The 22,136-nt window shown below is 51.9% G+C and overlaps 1 protein-coding gene across 2 annotated transcripts; it reads right to left on the bottom strand.

Annotated features, from left to right (window-relative positions):
* Window positions 1-1,981: 1,981 nt before the first annotated feature.
* HEYL (hes related family bHLH transcription factor with YRPW motif like) lies at window positions 1,982-17,128 on the bottom strand. 2 transcript variants are annotated; one of them, XM_065915837.1, is made up of 5 exons: window positions 17,036-17,128; window positions 9,887-9,953; window positions 8,799-8,882; window positions 7,511-7,592; window positions 1,982-4,925 (listed from the first exon to the last, which is right to left on the bottom strand). In XM_065915837.1, the coding sequence occupies exons 1-5, from the start codon at window positions 17,116-17,118 to the stop codon at window positions 4,252-4,254; spliced, it is 990 nt and encodes a 329-aa protein (XP_065771909.1). In that variant the 5' UTR covers window positions 17,119-17,128; the 3' UTR covers window positions 1,982-4,251. The 2 variants fall into 2 exon arrangements, with proteins under 2 accessions (XP_065771909.1, XP_065771917.1); XM_065915845.1 differs by having other exon boundaries at window positions 9,887-9,949; window positions 17,036-17,122.
* Between the last annotated feature and the right edge of the window lie 5,008 nt (window positions 17,129-22,136).

Below are 22,136 nucleotides of genomic sequence, written 5' to 3'. Positions count from 1 at the left end.
GTTAAACCATCATCTCTGGAGCCTGGACGCTGATGTTTCGAAAGCATTGAGGTGTCTCCAGTGAACAGGTGGCACTGAGTCTGAATACTGCTTCTCCCAGTTGTCCACACCATGCCAAACAGAAGTTTCTTAAACAAGGTCTCAGCTTGGCATTCACCTGGCAAAACCTTCCATGTCTTCCACTGCCTACAGGCTGAAGTCCAAACTCTGCATGACACTCACAATTTGGATCCAGCCTCTTTCCATTAATAACACTAATGGCTAAAATGGACTGGGCATTTCATACATTTCATACATACCCCTTGGTATTGTACCAAGGACTTTCTGTGTGTCATCCATTCACTTGTCACCTAACCTTAGCAGACTATGTCTTGCCCAGCTTCCATATTATAATAATAAGGGGACATTCCAAGAAAAGCTTTTAGCACAGTGGTATGTAGTTTACTGCTCAGTTAACAGTAGCTATGACAGCTATCATCCCTGTTCTAAAGATGAGAAGGTTCAGGGGTGTTAAGTAACTTGCCTAAGGCCTAAGGCCACAGTCCTGATAAGTGAACAGAAACGGGGTCTGAACCTGAGAAGTCTGGCTTCAGTGCCCAGACTACCTGTTCTTTCGCTCTGTCACTGAGAGCAGTGTTTGTCTCAGGGCATCTTCCAGAGCTGCCCCAGAGGACGTTCCCTTCATGGTTAGAACACCTCCCTTTGTCCTCCTCCAGGAAGGCTTCCTTCCTGCACTTCCTTCCCTCACGACCCCCACTAAGCAGAGGCTGATACCCCTGAGCCTTCTCAACAGACCTCCCTCTCCACTCTCATCCCATCCATCTGTCACTTAGACAGAGGGTGCACCCCCTCTGGGGGACATGGTCCTCGTCACCTCTGGCTCTGCCATGCCTGGCCTGGCATGGAGCAGACCTCTGCAAATATTGTCACCGCAAGCCAAATCCATTGAAGAGAACGGGGCCAAGAGTGGAGAACAAGACCTTCTGGCAGAAACGGCCTGCTTGTTCCCAGCTGTCAGCGTGCACTCCAGAGCAAGCACGCTCGTGCTCTTCTTTGGCCAGAGTCCCCTCACCATTGGCCAGAACTTCCAGTCCCCTGGCTGTGGCTCTCAATGTGCTCTCCAGCCACCCCCTGAAGTTGACCAGCACGGGGTTCACCCCAGAGGAGCCCGAATCATCCAGTAACACAAGTCTAGGAGATTCTTCACTTCCCCCAGCTCATTTTTTCAACAAATATTGATTGAACCCTGACTTTGAGCCCAGCACCGGGAACTAGATACAGGGTGGAGTGCACACCAGGCATGGTCCCTGGCCTCTGGAGCTTATGCCCCGGTGGGGGAGACAGTTCACCAGCAAGTAAACACACAAATGGATGTGCAACGGTAAATTCCATATGAGAAAAAAGAATAGAGGACTTTGAGATAGAGTCAAGCCCAGTAGTCAGGGAAGGACTCTCTGAGGAGGTGACATTTCAGCCAAGGCCTGAGGGTATGAAGAGCTTTCAGCCTGCAAAAGTAGAGAAAGAGCATCCTTGGCGAAGGGAACAGCAGATGTGAAGTCCTAGAGATGGGAATGAGGCTGGAATAAGGAAGAAATGAAGGCAGGCCAGGCTGGGAGAAGCACAGGCAACAAGCTTGAGATTGGTAAGAAAAAGGCTGAAAGTTAAGTTTGGAACAAGAAGAAGAGCTTGCCTTTTATCCTTAGAATAATAGGGAAGTGGAGTAAGGATGTGAAACCAGGGTTGACATTCTATGGTTTGCATGTTTAGCGCTCTCTCTGGCTGTGCTGAAAACGGACTGGCAAAGCAAGAAGGAGGCAGAGTGACCTTTTGGAGGGCAGAGATCTGGGGAGAGGTGCTGTGGCCATACCAGGGTTGGGGCTGTGGGCTCAGAGAGAAGTGGATGGACTCCAGACATATGTAAGAAGTAGAACTTTGCAGAGGTTTTCAGAAAAGCTAAAAAAACTTTATTGAATATGTGTGACAACCCCAACGATGGGGTGGGAGTCAGGGGCACCAGAAAGGTTTGGGAATATAAACAAAGATAAACGTGCCCTCAGCCATGGAAACTAATACACACAGTCACCATTTCCCCCACAATCTCTCAGGGAGAATGAACCCCAGAGCAACTAAGATGCTGAAGGTTCTGGGTCATTCCTACCTCATTCAATGGTGTCAACTGATTTTTTTGAAACAGGGTATTTGAAATGTGAGAATGTGTTTCCCACTGTCCTGCCCTGCCATCAGATGTTGGATTCCTGGGCTAGGAGGTGGTCAAACTGTAGGACTGGAGCACTGACCTGATGTCTGGGGCACAGTGAACCGCCACCTGCAGTGGCCGGGGAGGAGGAGGGTGCCAGGGAAGAGGGGAGGAGGGGGAGGGGGAGGAGGGGCCTGCCCCTTGTAAGAAAGGTGACGTTGGCCTTTGCCTTCCACCACCACCCTCTGCGGCCCCTCCCAACTCCCGGGAACCTGCTGACAGCCCTCCCTCCCTGTGTCCCTCAGCAGCAACCCCAGGCCAGGGACGGCTCCCTGAAATGACGCCTCTCTCCACGCAGAAAGAGGTGGAAGACAGCAGAATCTGATCCAACCACCTCACACTGAGGCGTAAAAGAATGCCTTTAGTTCTTTATCCCTCCTTGAGGAATTCGCCTTCTCAAAAGAGCTTTCTGGGTCATTTAAATGATCTCTGCTCTCCTACCCACTTGTCTGAAAGGGCCCTTTCTCCCCAGGGCTTTTGCAAACTCTTTTTAAGCCCATGCAGTCTCCCCAAACTCAGCCTCTGGGGAGGGTAGTTCCATCACAGGGTAGGGGTGGGAGACTCTTCCAGGGGTGACATTAGAAGCATTTGATAACTGTGCAGTGAGCACCAACGACTTGCCAGGAGGAGGGCCCCGAGGCCTTGCGCCAGCCTGGCATTAACCAGCACGGGGTCCTGGGGAAAAGCCACGTGGTTGGGGCACCCGGAGGCAGCCGGGGAAAGCAGGTATTTGTCAACAGGCACAGCAGTGTTTCTTCGTTTTAACGACCACCTGGCAGTGCTAGGTGGGTGCGACAGCTCTGATCCTCCCCATCTTGTTCAGTTTCTGTTGTCCCACTGGGAAAGGTCTCTGGGCCATTTGTTCCATTAGAGGGAAAGTGGCAGGCGGAAACTCGGGAATGCAGTGGCCTTTGAGCAAAGCCAGCCGCGTGGAATCCCAGGTGAAGAGGATCCCAGGCCCTCGACCCACTGCGTGACCTTGAAGGGCCAAGCCGCCTCTGACTGTCCTTCCTCTCGCCCCTCCTCACAGCTATTTTTGTCCAGCCTGACAGCCCTTGGCGATCCCAGCCGTCTGGGCTCCATGAGCCGGATGCAAAGCAGGCAGCACAAACGTCTGGTGCTGAATCCCAAGAGGATTCCTCTCTGGGCGCCGTCACGTGGGAACGCGGCTTCTGTGCTGTGTATCCGACGGGACCACAGGCCAGGAGGACGGTGACCATGCGGGAGGCAGGGAGCCAGGTTCTCTGCTGCACAAGCCTGGCTCCTGTCTGGGGGCACCATCCAAGGCCTGGGGGTGAGGACACCCAGTCACGGAGCCCAGAGACCTCCCAGCTGTGTGCAGGGAACTGTGGTCACCTGGAGGGGGGGTGTCAGCTGGGAAGAGCGTAGGCGCCGGCCCTGCTGGGCTCCCAGTCCTCAGTCTCGGCCGTGGTGGACAGCAGGTCTGTTCTGGGGTTCACTGGGATGGGGGAGGAGATAGGGGGGCTGGGCAGACAGGGTTCCCAGGAGACGTCTTTGTGGCCCCTGCGAGGTTACTATCTCAGGAAGTGAAACAGACACTATGTCCCGGCCCAGGGGCCTGGGAAGTCTGCAGCCAGGCAGTCACTGCGCCCGGCTGGGGTCTGATCTCTAGGGAAGCAGCACGCCATAGGTCATTGTGCCTTTTAAAGCGTTGTTCCCAGACCTGAGATTAATGCCTACTGCCCCATTTGTTCTCAGGCAGGAAAGGGGTCTGGGCACAGCTCTTGGGGGACTCTCGTGGGACTCCTCTGTCCCGGGAAGAAATGAGACCCATACTCTGAGATCAGAACAGCTCCAGGAGAAGCCAGGACAAGCAGTGAGGAGGGGAAATGAGCCAAAGGAGGAGGGTTCCTTGGATGGGTGAAGAAGACACCTTCATACATAACCAGTCCAGGAAGCAGAGCAGAAAAGGCAACGCCATTTTTAGAGCTCCTGGAAAAAGAACTCTCCTCCTTCCTGGGAGCAAAGCCAGCTCAGAAAGCCCCGACTTCAGTGATCTCGGAGACCCAGGAGCGGCAGAGCATAGCTCCCGCTGGCCTCCCAGCTGGCCCCGGGGAAGAAGGTCTGGGGGCAGGAACAGCCACATAAGCAGGAGACCCTACCACGCCAGGGGGGACAGGGGAAGGAGACCGAAGGAGGGGTGCCACGTGGCTGCTCCTGGCGGCCCTGCCACCAGGGGCTGCAGGCAGGGGCGCAGCTGGCCTCTCCAGGGGGCGGGCCCTCCGGGCAGAAGATGCCCCTCGACTGGGCAGCAAATTCCTCCGGGCTGGCAGGATGGCGCCAGCAGCTCTGCGCAAGGGGGCTGCTCGGAGGGCCGGGATGGGGTAAGCCAGAGAGGAGGCATTGGGAAGCATGGGGCCGGGCACTCTTCCTAGGATGGCGAGCTGGTTGCTCGGAGCAGAGAGCCCGGGACAGCTGTGGAAAAAGGACCAGGGCCAGGCAGGGAAGGCCAGGGGGCCGGCAGGCGTGGGTGAAGGCTCCATCTCGGCTGCATAGCTGTTGAGGTGGGAGAGAAGGCGGATCCGCACTGGGTCTGCACGGCTGCTGGGTCCTTCCAGGACCCCCAGGTACCTGATGACCTCGGTGAGGCACTCCCGAAAACCGATGCTCCGGAAGTCAACCGCCAGGGCTCGGGCATCAAAGAATCCTGCAAGGTGAGGCACGATGAGGGCATGCTGGGCAGGGGACAAGCACGGAGCCTGAGATCAGGCTGTCCTGCGTTCTGAACCTGCTTTCCTCACTCAGCCCTGTGTGACCTTGGGCATGTCACCTCACCTCTCTGAGACCCAGTCTCCCCATCTGTAAAGTGGGAGTGGTAAAGAACCTGCCTGCCAATGCAGGAGACACGGGTTTGACCCCTGGGTCAGGAAGATCCCCTGGAGGAGGAAATGGCAACCCACTCCAGTATTCTTGCCTGGAAACCTCCATGGACAGATGTGCCTGGTGGACTACAATCCATGGGGTTGTAAGAGTTGGATACAAGTGAGCACAGGCACATATGTACACACATCTGGGGTTGAGGAGGTGAGGTCTGAGGGCCAAATAAATTCACTAACCAGAGCATTGTAGAATATATTGTTTTCATCATAAGTCATGATTAACGCAAAGAAGAAACTCTGTGGCCAAGATAACTTCATTTAAGCAGACGCTTGCCAGGTGTGAAAGGGCTGTGCATATGGAGGTATGGAACAGCCCTGAGGGTGGGGGTGGATGCTGGGAGCTGCTGCTAAGAGCCACCAGAGCCAGAAGAGTCTTTGGAGAGGGGAGCGGAGAGTAGCGTTGAAGCATGAGGTCTCTGCGGGCCAGTTGCTTGAACATGGACTTAACCAGCACCCTAACTATGGACAAGATGCTTAATCTTTCCATGCCTCAATTTCCTGAGCTATGAAATGGGCATGTAACAGTACTTGCTACATACAGAAGGGAGGACAAAATGAAATGGTGCACAGAAATACCTAACAAATGAAAAGTGAACTATCATTTATATGACTGGTTTGGCCCCCATAGGTATTTGAGTTTGTTTCCCATCACAAAGTGCAGTCTAGAAAGCAGGATCCCACCCTGGACCTCAGCTGCTGCCCTCAAGCCAAGCACCCTGTTTTGGAGGCCTGATAATCAATTTCGGGTGACCAGGGGGACTGCCAACAAGAGTATTCACATTCTCACTGCCTCTCCACTCCTGCCCCTCTCTCAGTCACCTTCTGGGCAAGGATGGAACAGCCCCGGTGAGGACTGGCCTCATGATCATGGCAGCAAATATCAGTTCCCTGGTTCATGGCTGAGGCCCCACAGAGGGACAGCTTGGCAGGAGATGATGTTTGGAGCCAGGCCTCCCTGGAGGCAAGACCTGGCTCTGGTGTCTACTTAGTTGTGCAACTTTGAGCAAATCAAATCACCTCTCTCTGTTCACTGTTCTTTTTTCACTAACATTTGCTGGGTTCTTCCTAAGTACTTAATTTGCCTTAGCTAATTTGAACCTCATAAAAACCTATCAATATTCCTATTTCAGAGGTGAGGAAACTGAGGAATAAAGGGCTTAAATCAATCATCTAAGGTCCTAAAACTAGTAAGCAATAAAGTCAGTGTTCAGATTCAAAGCCAGTGCTCTAAGCCACAATTCTCTGTCTTTCCATCAGCCCTCAGCCAGAAAACAGAGAGGACAGCACCACCCACCCTCGAGATTCTTATGAGAATCAAATGAGATAACATTAGAGAAAGCATTTTGAAAACTATAAAATGATGCCAAAATATTAGTCACTATTTTTCTTTAAATTGGATAAATATAAATGTAGCTTGAACTATCTCCTCCCTTGGTTGATTAGAGACTGTTTCCACTGTCAGCCATGCATTTCTTTGGTGGAAGTTTTCCAAGTGACTACTTGCAGCATGGTCATCAGGCATGCTGGCTAAACTGGCAGATTCTTAAACTCCAAACCAGACCTACTGCCTTGGGATCGCTGGAGTGTGATTCACGACTCTGCCTGCCCCCACATGACACTGCTGCACGCCAAGGTTTGAGAGGCACCAGGCTGGCTAACTCAAAATGCAACCATTTCCTTGATGGGTAGCAAGTTAAGGTTTCAGGGCTTAAGTCTTCACAGACAAGGTCTGTGGAGCTTTCACAGTTTCCCAATGGTGAAATTATGAAAACACACAGAGCAGCTTCAGAATTTCCATTTGTCCAGAAGTCTTTTAAAAACCACAGTTTCATGACTTTTTTGTAGTGGACTAGCTCAAAATAACAGAATGAATTACATTTGCATCTTAACTACCATCCCACAACTGATCTTTAACTGTGAGTGTGACATGTTCCCCCCCAACAGCACCAAGATCACAAGAGTCCAGAAGCCTAGATCAGTGGGTCGGCACACCAGTGAACAGCCATAGCTAAAAATCTCCCACTGGACTGCAGTGAGAGTGAGCTCATTCGGGCTGATGCTTAACGAGGCCCTGGCGGAAGGGAGGGACCAGTAGTCTGTTATAGAAGAGTTCCTCCAAGGTTCAAGGTTGGCAGGAATAGAGCTGAAGAAAGGGCAGGACACAGGGAAACAATGAAAGCAGAGAGGGTGATGCCAAAGGAAGAAGAGAGACAAGCTTTGCTTCAGCCCCTCTGTGAACTGTGGGCTCCACGAGGGCAGGGACTGTGTCCGCTTTGCTCACCACTGTATCCCCAGGGCCCAGCCCCCAAATGTTGGCTGTAGGAATGACTCTGGGAGACTGTAGTATCCGTACCTGTGCCTCCAGTGGCATGGAGCATTTTCAAGTGATCTACCGTCATCTGCAGGACCTCGGCTTTCTCCAACTTGGAGGAGCCCTGTGTGTACAGAAGAGTGATGGTCTTTAGCTGACCTCTGTCACTCACCACCCCTGCACCGGGTAATCAACACTCACTGCCTCAATTTTCTCCTCTTCCTTCAGCTCCACCAGTGCCTGAAACTGGGCTTCTGTTTTGGCCAAGCCTTCCAAATCTAAGATTCTCTTCGGTTCTCATTTTAGCCTGCTTTACCCATCAGTTCCTGAATGCCCTCCTCCCGTCTTCTTGCTCTAACTGACCTTTAAAATGGTGGTATTCCCAGTGGGTGATGGCCCACTTTTCTTGTTCTGTGCACTCTCCTCAGAGGGTCCCCTCTACCTCCGTGGCTTCAGGCACCATCACCAGAATATCACTCCTGCATACCCACGTGCCTCCTAGACCAGCTTTACCAGAAATCCAACTTTAAAGTCACTACACACACACCCAAGATAGGGCTCGTCATCTTACCCCAAAGCACCTGCTCTTTCTTCATTCTCTCTTGGGGAATGTTTCTGAGACTCCAGCATCACCTGGTCTCCCAGGTGAAACCTAAGGGCTGGACTCTCCATGAAAGTCCCTTGAAGGTAGGTACTAAGTCTAGTTCATGGCTGGGCTTGTGAACGTTTTAATAAAGGTCGGTGGAACGACTGACTTGCTCCCCCCAGCAGAAAGGAAGTCACAGGACCTATGACCGTGGTGCCGGGGTGCATACGGTGAGAGTCTTTGAGGTTGTCTGATTGACTCAACTGTCTGACTCTCCACTGAAGTCCCTCCACCCCAGCATGTTCAATGACAGTCTTACTCCCCAAGCAGCCTGTTCTGCTTTCACATAGCTCTGGAAATGTCAGTAGTGCTGAGGGATAGGGCACTTTAGGATCACATAGTCTGTGTTCCAGTTCCACTCTGCTATTTACTAGTTGTGTGATCTGGAGTATGGAGTAAGTTACTTCACCTGTGTTTCAATTTCCTCACCGGTGCAATGGGCATCATAGTCTCAATCCTTTGGGATCGTTCTGAGGATTCAATTCAACTAGATGATGAACATAAAGCCACAGCCCCTAAGACACCTCAGTCAATATGAATTTCCATTGCTTATTCCTGGCCATTGACAGGCACTTCACGGCACTTCAGGCAGCTACCACCAACCAATAAGAGATGCCGTGAGAAGTGAATCCTATCTGCAACCCACACTGTACTTCCTCAAGCACATTCAGCAGTGTCACATACCTGCTTCTCAAAGGCAGTGGGGACCAAGCGCCGCAGTTCAGAAAGGCTGCTGTTGATACGGTCCCGGCGCCGTTTCTCTATGATCTAAAAAGCAATGAGGAAAGAAACAAAAACCAAGTAGGCACTCCATCACAGTTTCCAACATGTTTTGATGGGCACTGACTCATCTCTTCCTTCACAATATTCCTGTAAGGGCGATAAATCCATTCTCACATTACGGAGGAGGAAAACAAGGCTCAGAGAGGGGCAGCAATTTGCTTAAGGTCAGACAGAAGGAAGTTCAAGGCTGGGAATAGAACTCAGATCTCTTGTCTTGATCTGAGGAATGGTATTCAACACATTTAACCATTGATACAACAGGGCATCAATCAATTAGAATACAGACACCAACCACAGCCCCAGAGCAGACCCTGGAGACCTCGGCTGGGCCAGGGAGACTCCCTTGAGTTGCTGGGTCATGAAGTCAAGGGCTGGTTTGGCTAGGCATGGCTCTCTCCAGCTGGGAAGGCCTTTCATTCACAAGAGCTCATTCTCAGCTCATGATACTGGTAGCGGAATGCTTATCTCAGGATAGAAATAATGACGCCCATTTTACTGACAAAGAGAATGAGGGTGGATGGAGGAGGTTTTTTGGTTAGTGAGTGGTGGGGCTGGTCTCTGCTGGATTCTGGGTCTCTGGACTTCCAGGACAGAAGCATAGCTACATCCTTCTTCTGTCCCCCTAACTCACCCCTCAGCACATTGGGAGGGAGTGAAAGTTCTGGGCTCAGAGAGAAGTGGGGAAGACTGGGATAAATAATAATGGCTAGTTTGCGTGTCACCTTTTGTTCTGAGCACATTAATTAATTCACTTCAAAACAGCCCTTTGAGGAAGGTACCATCATGATTTCAGTTACACATGAGAAAATGAGGCACAGAGAGGTTAAGCGCCTTGCTCAAGGTCACTCGGCTCCTACTGGCAGAACTGGCACTTGAACCCTGACAGCATCGCGTCCCTCGTGGTGTTTCTGAACAGGGTTCTCTGGGCCAGGCCCCTGGGAACTCAGGACAAACCTCTGTTCCGCAACTCTGCTGAGAAAGACACTCACCCCTCTGCGTTTCTTCCTGGCTTGCATTTGTGAAGGGCTGGGGGTGGACAGCGGCCGGGCCATCTGGCTGGAGAGGAAGAGAAAGGCCGATTTTTTAGAGGACCATCTCCCTGGCCTGGGCTGACCTCTCGGAGCCGGCTGTGGGCGGGCACAGCCCCATCCCAGCGGCCGAGGTCTCCCAGGCCCGGGGGGAGGAGGCACAGGGCAGGCGTGGGTGGGGACGCTTTCTCTCCCCTTCTCCCCGGGGGCTCTTTTCTCCTTCGGCCAACTCCTCCCCTGCACCGAGCTTCCTGCCCGAGTGGCTGGCGGCTGGGGCCATGGGATGGGGGGCTTGACCTGACCCGCTGGGCCTCGGCCCCTGCCCCTCGCCCTCGGGAGAACCGCACCCCGGCCAACCGGCTCCTGCAACCCGATCCCCCGGGCGGGGCGGGCGAGGGCACGGGCGGCGGCGGCGGCGGCGGCGGGGCCGGGCCGGCGGGTTGGGTTTCAGAGGGAGCCGCTGGGAACGAGCGTGGAAAGAACAGATGCCGCCGCTTCCCACGGGCCGGGCGCGCCGGCCGCCCGCCCTCCGCCCGGCCTGCAGCTGCCGCCTCCTCCCACGCTGCGCGGCCAGGCCGAGGGGGAGGCAGCATCTGGGTCACAGGCCCGTCTCGGACTCTGGGGACGCGGCCCCGGCCTCCCCCAAAAGCCCTAGCCTCGCATCGCTTTGGGCCTCCAGCCCGCCGGCCGCCTGGGCTGACTGAAGGATGGATGTCCGCTCGCACCCTAGGAGTGCGAGGGCTCAAGCCCTCTGGGGCTATTCCTGCCCGTCTGACTGATATTCTCAGCCCAACTGCTTGCCGTCTTAAGGGTCTCCTGCTTCAGAGGCTCTCCTGGAGTGAAGGGGATTTGCTGGGCTGCACTTAGGGTCATTCATTTGGCCAACATGCCAGCGGCCCCACTCAGACCCAGGACTGGACTGAATGCCCTCGGCCAGGCCCCAGACCCCAGCTCCCATTGAGGATATCACAGCCACAAATAACTGCAGACAAGGAGACTCCCCTGCTATTTCAGACACACATCTGAACAGGAACCCAAGAGCTCCTCTCCACCTAAAACCTCCCCGCACACCGCCCCTCCCCCCCCGCACCCCCATGCGGGTTCTCATCTCACCAAAGGCACACATCTCCCATTTCTGCAAGGTGGGCACTCAACCACCATCTTTGATTCCTTCTCTGTCCTCACCTATCCCATGAAAACCTGCCCATTCATGTCCAAAATATATTTCACACCTGTCCCGCTTATCTCCATTGCCAATCTTAGGACCAAGCCTCCATCACCTTTCTAGTCTGCAGGAGTTTATGGTAATACCTACTACCCCCTACAAGCAGGCAGAGTGATCATCTAAATGCTGGGACCTGCTTGGTGGTCCAGTGGTTAAGACTTTGCTTTCTTATGTAGGGGGTGCAGGTGTGATCCCTGGTCGGGGACGCTAAGATCCCACATGACTCGTGGCCAAAAACACAAAATATAAAACAGAAGGAATTACATATACATTACTGTATGTAAAATAGATACCCAATGGGAAGTTGCTGTATACCACAGTGAACTCAACCTGTGACCACCTAGAGGGGTAGGATGAGGTAGGGGTGGGGTGGGGATGGGTTCAAGAGGGAGGGGCAATAGGTATACATAACAGCCGATCAGTGCTGTTTATAGCAGAAGCCAACACAAAATTGTAAAGCATTTATCCTCCAAATAGATTAACAACAAAAAAACCCAGAAACAATATTGTAACAAATTCAATAAAGAAGTTTAAAAAAAAAAAAGTCTTTAGTATTTCCCTGGTGATCCAGTGGTTAAGAATCCACCTGCCAATGAAGGGGACACGGGTTCGATCCCTGCTCGGAGAAGATTCCTGTGTACCACAACTACTGAGCTTGAGCACTAGAGCCCATGCTCTGTAACAACAGGGGTTATTGTGGTTGTGCTGGGCTCAGTCGTGTCCGACTCTTTCCGACCCTATGGACTGTAGTCCACCAGGCTTCCCTGTCCCTGGAATTTTCCAGGCAAGAACACTGGGATGGGTTGCTGTTTCCTATTCCAGGGGATCTTCCTGACACAGGGATCGAACCCACATCTCTTACATCTCCTGCATTGGCAGGCAGATTCTTTACCACTGGGCCACCTGGGAAGTCAGTAACAAGAGAAGCCACCACAATAAGAAACCCGAGTCCTGCAACCGGAGAGTGGCCCCCCTCCCCCGCTCACTGCAACTAGAGAGAGCCCATGTGCAGCTTCGAAGGCAAAGCACAGGGAAAAATAAATAATTTTTTTTTAATCTTAAAAAAAAAATCAGATCATGTCACTCTCTTAAACTCCTCAGGGACTTCCCAAAGTTCAAGGCCACCATCTGTCAGGTAGCCCAGCTGGCCCCTGTCACCTCCTAGACGCAACTCTTTTTGCTCTGTAGGCTCCAGCTTGTGAATGCACTAATCCTTTCTTGTGGTGTCACATACTGTTTCCCTGGTCCACCCTCTCTCCTCACCCAACCCCAGCTCCTTTGCCTAGGAATTTCTACCACCTTTCAGATCTCAACTCAAATGTCAACTAACTGGGGCAGTCTTTTCTGACATCACCCCTCCCACCTGATATTTGATTGTCTATCTCTCCATGAAGTCCATAAGTTCCATGAGGCCATGAACCATGTCTGTCTCATTCATAGTTGTACCCGGTACTCAGTAAATCCTGGAACATGACAGAGCCCATGGTTGAGCTCTGCCTCCTGCCCTCGCCTTTGGCATCACTGAAGGACACAGAGGTGACACCATAAAATTGACGTCTTAGACCTTCATGAAATGGCATATGTGGCTTGCCCGGAGGGTTGCAGCCCACTTGACAATCCTCTTGGCATTAGAGGTTGGATCATTTTCATCACTGCTCAAAGAGAGAAGGTTGCAGGGAAAACCAGATCAACATTTGCCAAACCTTACTGCTATGGCCCTAGCTTTGTCCAACTACATCTGGAAAAGGCTATTTCCATCCAAACATCTGGACAAGAACGTAAGGCCGGTGAAAACTCCTGGGAGGGATGGCACAGCAAACTAGGTCGAGGGCTCAGGGGGCCAGATCCTGAGATCTGTAGGGCGGCTTGTTTACAAAGCTTCACTCTGAACAAGTCGCAAGAGCCAAGGTCTACTAAGAAACATGGCCTTTGTCCCTCCAGGGTGGGTGAGGTGTCTCCAGGGGTATTGGGTTAGCACTGTGCGCGTCACTGCCTCTCAGCCTGATCCCTCCTCAGGGACCATCTGTTGGAGGCTGACACCCCCCTTTCAGGGGAGCTCAGCCATCCCTTTCCCACCCTCCTGGTTCTCTGCATCCCTGTCCCTCCACTCTTGTATCCCACAGGCATGTCTCACATCACAGCTTTCCAGGCATCTCTACAGGTGTTAATACTTCTCTCCTTTGAGGGACAGCCCCACTTCACAGATGAGGATGCTGAGCATGGGGAGCTACGGCAGCTTGCCCAGCCCATGCAGCTGCTGAGGAGCAAAACCCGCATGGGAATCCATGTCTTCTGGCTCCAAACTCAGCATTGTTTTCCCTCCTAATTCCTACTTCCTGTCTGTCTGAATAGCTCTCCAGTCCCCTTAGCCGAACAGCTCCCAAGAGCCCGGCCAGAGCGAGTTCTTTTCCAGGCTGTGATCTGGCCCTGACACTGGGAGAGGGTGTGAGAGCTTCTTGACTGAGAGCCTAGAAATAAGGCAGATTTTCAGGGGCCCAGAGAAAATACATTGAGTCCCAAGATCGGCTCCATGGGCATCAACAGATCCCTAGCCAGAATTCTGGGGTAGTCTCTTGAGGGAGAGGCAGCTTTCCAGGTGGTCTGGCCACCAGTCATGACCACCCTCAGGGGTCAGCCTCAGTTCCTCTTAGGGAAATACCCTGAGGAGCCTTTGCAGGTGACCCCGTTCATTTTCCATCAACCATAGGCAGACTCACAATGTCTTCAGTGAAAGATTTTCAGAGAGCATTCAGCCCACTTATAAAATGTGGAAACTCAGAGAGGGGAAGGTATCTGCTCCAGGACACACAGCAAATTAAACGAAATTCCAGAGCTGAAGCCAAGTCTACTGGTTTTTCATCCAGTGCTCCCCACGTAGTCATCATCCCACCGTGTATATGTCATAGCCAGTACTTCCTGTTCTAGACAGCATTTCCACGTTTGTTTGTTTCATTTATCATACAATAGCTCTGTGAATTAAGTATTGGGGCCATTTCACGCTAAGGAAAAATAATCATTTGATAGCTGGAGGGAGAGAGACACTAAGTCCAGTCTACAGACATCCAGGCTTTTCATTAGACCATGCTGCTTCATGAACATGGCGCCCTTCAACTGAACAGTGACCCCTTAGCAGTTTTTAAAAACTTAATTAATTAGGCTGCGCTGGCTCTTCACGACTCACAGGGGATCTTTCCTTGAGGTGCACTGACTCTCCAGTTGTGGCATGTGGGCTCAGTAGTTGTGGCCCATGGGCTTAGTGGCTCCACTGCATGTGAATCTTAGGGATCTTAGGGATCTCAGGTCCCTGCCCATGGATCTAACTCGTGTCTTGTGCATTGCAAGGGGGATTCTTAACCATTGGACCATCTGCCCTTGAGAGCAGTTTTATCTGGAAGTTGCCTTGTGTCAAAGCAAGAAGTTGTATGCCTTAAGTCCATTACCCTATCAAAGCCTCATCCTGTGAGGTAAGATATTAGCATCCCCATATTGTAAGGGAGAAAACTGGGATTCAGAAAGGGGTAGTCACTTGCCTAAGTTAATGGTGGTGAGAGTCACATACAAGTCTGTCTGACTTTAAAGGCCATCATGTGCCTCAAATCATGTAGAAACAACCCACAGACCCTGAACCAGTGCCTGACGTGTGGCAGGCGCTCATTAAATTTTTGCAGAGGGGGAGGGGAGAGGCATATTCTCAGTTTGGACTCACGGGTGTCAGGGGCTGGGTTCAGATAGGAGCTGAGGGTGATTCTCACATGTGGGGCAGGACACGGCCACCAGATGGACACCCACTGTGACAGTGGAACGCACCCTGCTTTCTACTCTGAGTGGGGAGGGGTTTGAGCCCTGCCTCTGACCCTGGGGAGAGGCTGGCTGCTTCAATCCCGTGGCCCTTGCCACTGTTTATCTGGCTTTCTTTGTCCATGGAGCTCTTCTTCTCTGAGAGTTCCCTGAGGGCAGAAGCTGAGCAGGATACATCTGGGCCCCCCACGCCCAGCCCAGGGTCTGGGCCACAGCAGGCATCGTTCACCGCTCCCTGAATTGAAGCATTGATGTCTGCTGGGGGGAGGGCCTTTTGGTGAGTGCTACAAAGAGGGGTCTATAAGTCCGCCTCTGCCAGATGTCCAACTGCTTTCTCTCCTCTGAGGGGGTCTGCTCGCCAGAGAATCTAGACAGTCTCAAAAAATGGGCTCTGGTTGAAAGGACAAAATGTTGTATAGGAAAAAAAACTACGTACCCATCCTTTATGCCATAGTCCAAACGCCACTGCCTTCAGGAAGCCCTCCTTGCACGTTTGGTTGTGAGTGACCTCTCCCTGTTCAGGTGCCCTCACAGCCCACAGTCTGTCTCTCCTTCCATCTTCCATCCTGCCCATGGACTTTGTGTGACCTGGCAGGTCACCGACCAGGCTGCAAATTCTTGGGAGGACAGAAGCCAGCTCCCATTGGCCTAGCTCTCTGACACCAATTTCACGCCTCTGATTCATGAAGACCCAATGACACTGAGCTTCAGACCCCTCCCCCCACCCCCCACACATGGCATTGGTCCCTTCCCCTGCTCCCAGCAGGCACAGACTCAGACAACTGATTCTTTAAATAGCAGTTTCTGCTAAATAATTTTTAAAGGCTAGTAAGTTGCATAGGGAATTGTATTATATACCCCAAAACCTCATGAACAGGAAATTACCTCCTATTATAAGCCAGAAATAATTGGAAGGTGGTAGCCCTTTATTGGACTTGTGATTGAAAAGGATCCCCTGGTCTCAGAAAACTGGAGATCACTGAGATTATGACATACTCTCAGAAACATCCCTAAGAATGAACGGAATCCCCTTTGCAAATCTAGTCTAGAGATTCAGGTTTAGATGAACCAGGAGGGACCAGATAGGCCTCCCTTCTCTACTCCTTGTTCTCCTTTATTTCCTGACGAGGAAACAGGCTCTCAAAGAGAAAGCAATGGCCCAAGGTCAAACGGTGCGTTGGTGGCAGATTTGAGGCTAGGACTCAGGCCTGCAGGCTCCCAGTCAGTCCCCGCTGCTCTTTCAAGTTCTGGGTATCACATATTGAGTGCCTGATACTAATTAAGCATTTGCTCCATGCTGGGCTCTGTGTGAAGCCTTTGACATAGGTTATCTCATTTGATTTTCCTAATAATCCTATGAGATCAGTTCTATTATTTATACCCATTTTACAGATGAAGAAACTGAAACTTAGCTTGTTCACAGAACTGGGATGTAGCAGAGCTTTTACAAGTCTAGTTTGATCTATAGGTTTGACACCAGGTCTGAAAATGTAGAGTTGAGTTCAACTCTTGGTAGAGTTGAAAGACATTGGCAAGAGGCTGACGTGGTAGAAAGGACACTGGAATCGAATGGAGTCAAGGCCCTTGCATTGACCATAGGCAAGTCACCGATTGTTGTCCTCAATATTAAAACCTTAATTGCAAAGTCCAGTTTGCTCAAGAGGGATTTTCTTCCCCTGGAAATTTTTCTCTGTGTGTGTAGTATATGAAAGGTGCACCCAAGCTAGAGTAGAATTAAGAAGGTGTGGTTACTCTTCATAGCCACTGCATTCTGGACCAGGGGGTGTGATGACAACAGCCCGGGAGAGTTTCTAAGATCTTCAGGGAAAGTCCCTGCCAGTAGCCTCACCCAGGCACTTGGAAAGACTTTGCCGACCCGACCTCAGACCCGGAGCTGAACTCTCCCTCCATGAAGCATCCCCAGCCCCGAACCGCGCGCGGAGAGAGCTCGGGATCTCGGGTACTCGCGCGCCTAACAGTGGCGCCACACCTGCGTCGCTCCAGGATTCGCCCAGCGCTCGGCAGTCCGTCGGGCGGCTTCCCAGCCGGCTCGCCCCCGCGCGCTCTGCACCCCCAGCCCGCCTTACCTCAGCTCGCCTTCGCGGCCCACGTCGATGGGTCCGTCGGACTCGCTCTCGGAGCCGCTCGGCTCCCGGGGCCGCTTCATCATGAACGCGGGCTGCGCGGGTCTCCGCCGGGAGGCGCGGCGGCGAGCCGGGAAGTCGGGCCCCGCCCCGGCCCCGCCCCGGGGGCGCCGCCGCCGCCCTTTCCCAGGGCCCTTTCCTGCGCCGCAGCCCCGGGCGCCCCCTCGCCCCCGCCGTGACGCGCTGGCCGAGCCGTGGGAAGGCCCCGGGCGGTCGCCGCCCCCGCCGACGGCTGGGAGGTCCGGCTCCTCTCCGCCGCCTCGGCCGGCCGCAGCGAGCTGGGTGGCCTTGGGCAGGTGCCCTTGGAGGCCCCCGGGGAGTCCAGGGGGTCCCAGTCTGGCCCTGGTTCGCCCTGGGGCGCTGCTGACTCCGCGATGCCCCAGACTGCTGAGGTCTAGTCGTGCTGGGGTCCTGGGAGCGGCAGACACATCCGGTTTGGGGAGGATGGTGGGGGTGGCGGTGGCCTGATCCTCGACCGGAATCCTCCAGCAGCTTCTCCCGAAAGGGTCAAGAACAAGTGTAATGTGGGGTGGGGTGGCGGCTGTCATCCCCAAAAGCATGGCCGTAGTTGTGGCTGCACCACCTGAGCAGGACCGGCTCTGGCCAAGTGCCCGAGGACCTGTCTTGGTGGTGGGGGCGCTGGGTGTCCCTGGGAATCAGTTCACCCGAGGCTGAGCTGTCTTGGGAGGCCAAAAAGTCTCCGAGAAGGCCCATTCCTGAAGCAATGCCTCAAAAGGGAGTGGGTGGCAGTCTCCAGCCTCGCTTCCTGGGACTCCCCTACAACAGACCAAACTCGGCAGGAGCTCCTACTGCTCTGCCCCTCCGAAGGGAGACTCAAGGAAGAGTCTCAGAGATTCATCTGCCATCCTCATGGATCAGAGGATTGACCCCTCAAGGGTCAGAAGGAGACAGAACGGGGCATCCTGGAAGGTGGACTTCATGAGCAGGGAGGAGGAGGAGACATGAAGGCCATCTCCATGTGGTAGGTCAGACACCAGCGAAGTCCTTCCCTTTGACTCACCCACCGGGACACAGAGAAAGCCACTCCCACCCCCGCCCCACTTGGGAGAGTGGGGTTGGTCATCTGAGAATAACTGCACTTTTACTCCCACAGCAAGACCTGCTTGGGGGCACTTGATTATGGTGGGGGAACGAAACAATCCCATGGCCCCTTGCACACGTGACCACAGACATGATCTCGTGGCCAGGTACACAGACACGGGCTTCCCTGATGGCCCAGCGGGTAAAGAATCCACCCCCAATGCAGGAGACACAGGAGACGTGGATTGGATCCCTGGGTCAGGAAGATCCCCTGGAGGAGGAAATGGCAACCCACTCCAGTATTCTTGCCTGAAAAATCCCATGACCAGAGTAGCCTGGTGGGCTGCAGTCCAGACGGTTACAAAGTTGCACGTGACGGAGCAGCTAAGCACAAATACACAGACCAAACATGCAGACACACAGATACCCAGCTGGCATGCCCAGTCAGAACCCACAGCCTGGGCTTCCTCGGAGGCCCTAGTGGTCACACCAGCCACACCTGTGGACTCTCTTCTTCCAGATGTCCTCGGCACTCACATAGCTTCCATGGGCACCCACTAGTGGAATGGAAACCTCAACCAAAAGGGAAGGTTTGCAGCAATAACATGTTGAGATTTTATAATCTTTTAAACATATTGGATTAAATAAAACATTAAAAATTACCTTGTCTTTTTAGTTTTTTTTTTTTTAATGTGGCTACTGGAAAAATTTTAATTGTATGTGCTGCTCCCTGTTCTATTTCCATCGGACAGTGCTAATCTAGTACAACTTTTCTTTCTTTTTAAAAAATAGTTATTCTTTTGGCTGCAGTGGGTCTCAGCTGTGGCACTCAGGATCTTGTCTTCATGCAGCACACAGGATCTTTGGTAGAGGCATGCAAACTCTTAGTTATGGCATGTGGGAATCTAGTTCCCTGACCAGGGACTGAACCCAGGTCCCCCTGCGTTGCGAGTGCAGAGTCTTAGCCATTGGGCCACCCTAGGACAGGGTTTTTTGACCTCAGTCCCACTTGACATTTTGGGCTGGAAGATTCTTTATTGCCTGGGGCTGTTGCTTACACTTTAGAATGTTTAGTAGAATCCCTGGTTTCTACTCGCTCCATACCAGCAGTAACTGCCTAGGTCATAAAAATGTCTGTAGATAATACCAAATGTCTCCTGGGCGAGAAATCCTGCACCCCACCCCACCCTCCACCCACTGAAAACTGGTCTAGAGAAACCCCAAGATTTAGAGGTTGAGTAGAAAAGGAGCTGCCAGAGGAGGCTGAGAAGAAACAGCCGGGAGGTGGAGGAGAGCCAAGGGTGGGGGTTACAGGAGCCAGAGAGAGTTTCAAGGACTCGGTCATGATCATTTAAAACGTCAGTCAGATCAGATCACTTCCTGCTCAAAACCATCCATAAGCTTCCCATGACATTCAGAATAAAATGCCAACTGCTTACCGTGGCCTATACGCAGGGTGACGTGTGAGACTGGGGCACCTCTGAGAGTGAAAGAAAGCAACCTTAATAACTCTGCCAGGACCGCCAGGGCGTTACTGGGTGTGAGGCCATCCCAGGCCCTGGGCTCTGCCCCTTTCCTGTTCGCCCAGGCACTAGAGCCTTCGTGCCCTCCCCTGACATTTCCTGCCTGTGGTTGCTGCAGGACTTCAGATTGGTTGTTCCATCTTCCCCCGATTGTCTCGGACTCATCATCTCATTTTATTCGGGTCTTTGTTCATCTGTTCCATCCTTAGAGAAGACTTTCCTGACTGCCTGTCTAAAACGTCTGCCCCCTGCCTCACACCATTTTACTTTACAGCATCTATTAAGCTCATTGTTGTTGTTTAGTCACTTGGTTGTGTCCGTCTCTTTGTGATCTCATGGACTGTAACCCGCCAGGCTCCTTTGTCTATGAAATTTCCCAGGCAAGAATACTGGAGTGAGTTGCCATTTCCTTCTCCAGGGGATTTTCCTGACCCAGGAATCAAATCAGCCATCTCCTGCATTGGCAGGTAGATTCTTTACCACTGATAGGTTGATTTTATTTATCATCTATGTCCTCCACCACAAGATAAACTCATTTAGGGTAGCCACTTGTCTCTCCTGTTCCCTGCTGATTCTCCAGCACCTAGTACAGTGCCAGGCATTAGGTAGATAAATAATACTGGAGGGCAATAAATACTTGAGTGCAATAAATACTTGAGTGCAGAATAAACTCATTTGAGATGCTTGACTACAATGGAAATATAAGCTAAGATAATAACTGGAGGCAGAGGTGGAAACTGGGTTTGTTTATTTTTGCTTTTATTTTAAGATGGGAGTGAGTAGGGCATGGATCGAGCAGCAGGAAACCATCTCTCTGTGGAGTCTATGAAGACGCTTCCACCTTGACTGTGAAGTTCTTGGGGGTAGAAACCATTTGTGTTGTTCATTATCATGTCCCTTCAGTTCAGTTCAGTTCAATCGCTCAGTCGTGTCCGACTCCTCGTGACCCTGTGAATCGCAGCACGCCAGGCCTCCCTGTCCATCACCAACTCCCGGAGTCTATTCAAACTCATGTCCATCGAGTCGGTGATGCCATCCAACCATCTCACCCTCTGTCGTCCCCTTCTCCTCTTACCCCCAATCCCTCCCAGCATCAGGATCTTTTCCAATGAGTCAATTCTTCACATGAGGTGACCAAAGTATTGGAGCTTTAGCTTCAGCATCAGTCCTTTCAATGAACACCCAGGACCGATCTCCTTTAGGATGGACTGGTTGGATCTCCTTGCAGTCCAAGGGACTCTCAAGAGTCTTCTTCAACACCACAGTTCAAAAACATCAGTTCTTCAGCACTCAGCTTTCTTCACAGTCCAACTCTCACATCCATACATGACCACTGGAAAAACCATAGCCTTGACTAGAAGGACTTTGTTGGCAAAGTAATGTCTCTGCTTTTTAATGTGCTATCTAGATTGGTCATAACTCTCCTTCCGAGGAGTAAGTCTCTTAATTTCATGGCTGCAATCACCATCTGCTGTGATTTTGGAGCCCAAAAAATTAAAGTCTGACACTGTTTCCACTGTTTCCCCATCTATTTGCCATGAAGTGATGGGACCAGATGTCATGATCTTAGTTTTCTGAATATTGAGTTCTAAGCCAGATTTTTCACTCTCCTCTTTCACTTTCATCAAGAGGCTTTTTAGTTCCTCTTCAATTTCTGCCATAAGGGTGGTGTCATCTGTATATCTGAGGTTATTGGTATTTCTCCCGGCAATCTTGATTCCAGCTTGTACTTCCTCCAGCCCAGTGTTTCTCAGGATGTACTCTGCATATAAGTTAAATAAGCAGGGTGACAATATACAGCCTTGACGTACTCCTTTTCCTATTTGGAACCAGTCTGTTGTTCCATGTCCAGTTCTAACTGTTGCTTCCTGACCTGCATACAGGTTTCTCAGGAGGCAGGTCAGATGGTCTGGTATTCCCATCTCTTTCAGAATTTTCCACAGTTTATTTTGCCAAGAGAACGCACTGGTCATAGCAAACACCCTCTTCCAACAACACAAGAGAAGACTACACATGGACATCACCAGATGGCCAACACTGAAATCAGATTGACTATATTCTTTGCAGCCAAAATGGAGAAGCTCTATAGAGTCAGCAAAAACAAGACCGGGAGCTGACTGTGGCTCAGATCATGAACTCCTTATTGCCAAATTCAGACTTAAATTGAAGAAAGTAGGGAAAACCACTAGACCATTCAGGTATGACCTAAATCAAATCATGTCCCTTAGTGCCTAGTGAAGTTTCTAGTGCATGGTAAGCATTTAAAAATTGTTGCGAGGGACATTCCCGATGGTCTGTGGGCTAAGACTCCGCACTCCCAATGCAAGGCGCCCGGGCTTGGTCCCTGGTGCTAGTGATAAAGAACCTGCCCGCCAGTGCAGGAGACACAAGAGATGCGGGTTGGATCCCTGGCTCGGGAAGATCCCCTGGAGGAGGACGTCGCAGTTCACTCCAGTATTCTTGCCTGGGGAATCCTGTGG

Source organism: Muntiacus reevesi, chromosome 1 (assembly GCF_963930625.1).
Source record: "Muntiacus reevesi chromosome 1, mMunRee1.1, whole genome shotgun sequence".
Classification (NCBI taxonomy): Eukaryota; Metazoa; Chordata; class Mammalia; order Artiodactyla; family Cervidae; genus Muntiacus; species Muntiacus reevesi.
Note: the sequence above shows the minus strand (reverse complement) of the source record. Positions and strands in the feature narration are given on the sequence as shown.

What these genes read in the sequence shown, in the direction of transcription:
- HEYL (XM_065915837.1), bottom strand. Translation starts at nt 17,118, where the DNA reads ATGATGAAGCGGCCCCGGGAGCCGAGCGGCTCCGAGAGCGAGTCCGAC. An exon ending in GGCCGCGAAGGCGAGCTGAG is followed by an intron (nt 9,954 to 17,035) that starts GTAAGGCGGGCT and finishes CTTCCTCTCCAG; the next exon opens with CCAGATGGCCCGGCCGCTGT. An exon ending in CCACTGCCTTTGAGAAGCAG is followed by an intron (nt 7,593 to 8,798) that starts GTATGTGACACT and finishes CTGTACACACAG; the next exon opens with GGCTCCTCCAAGTTGGAGAA.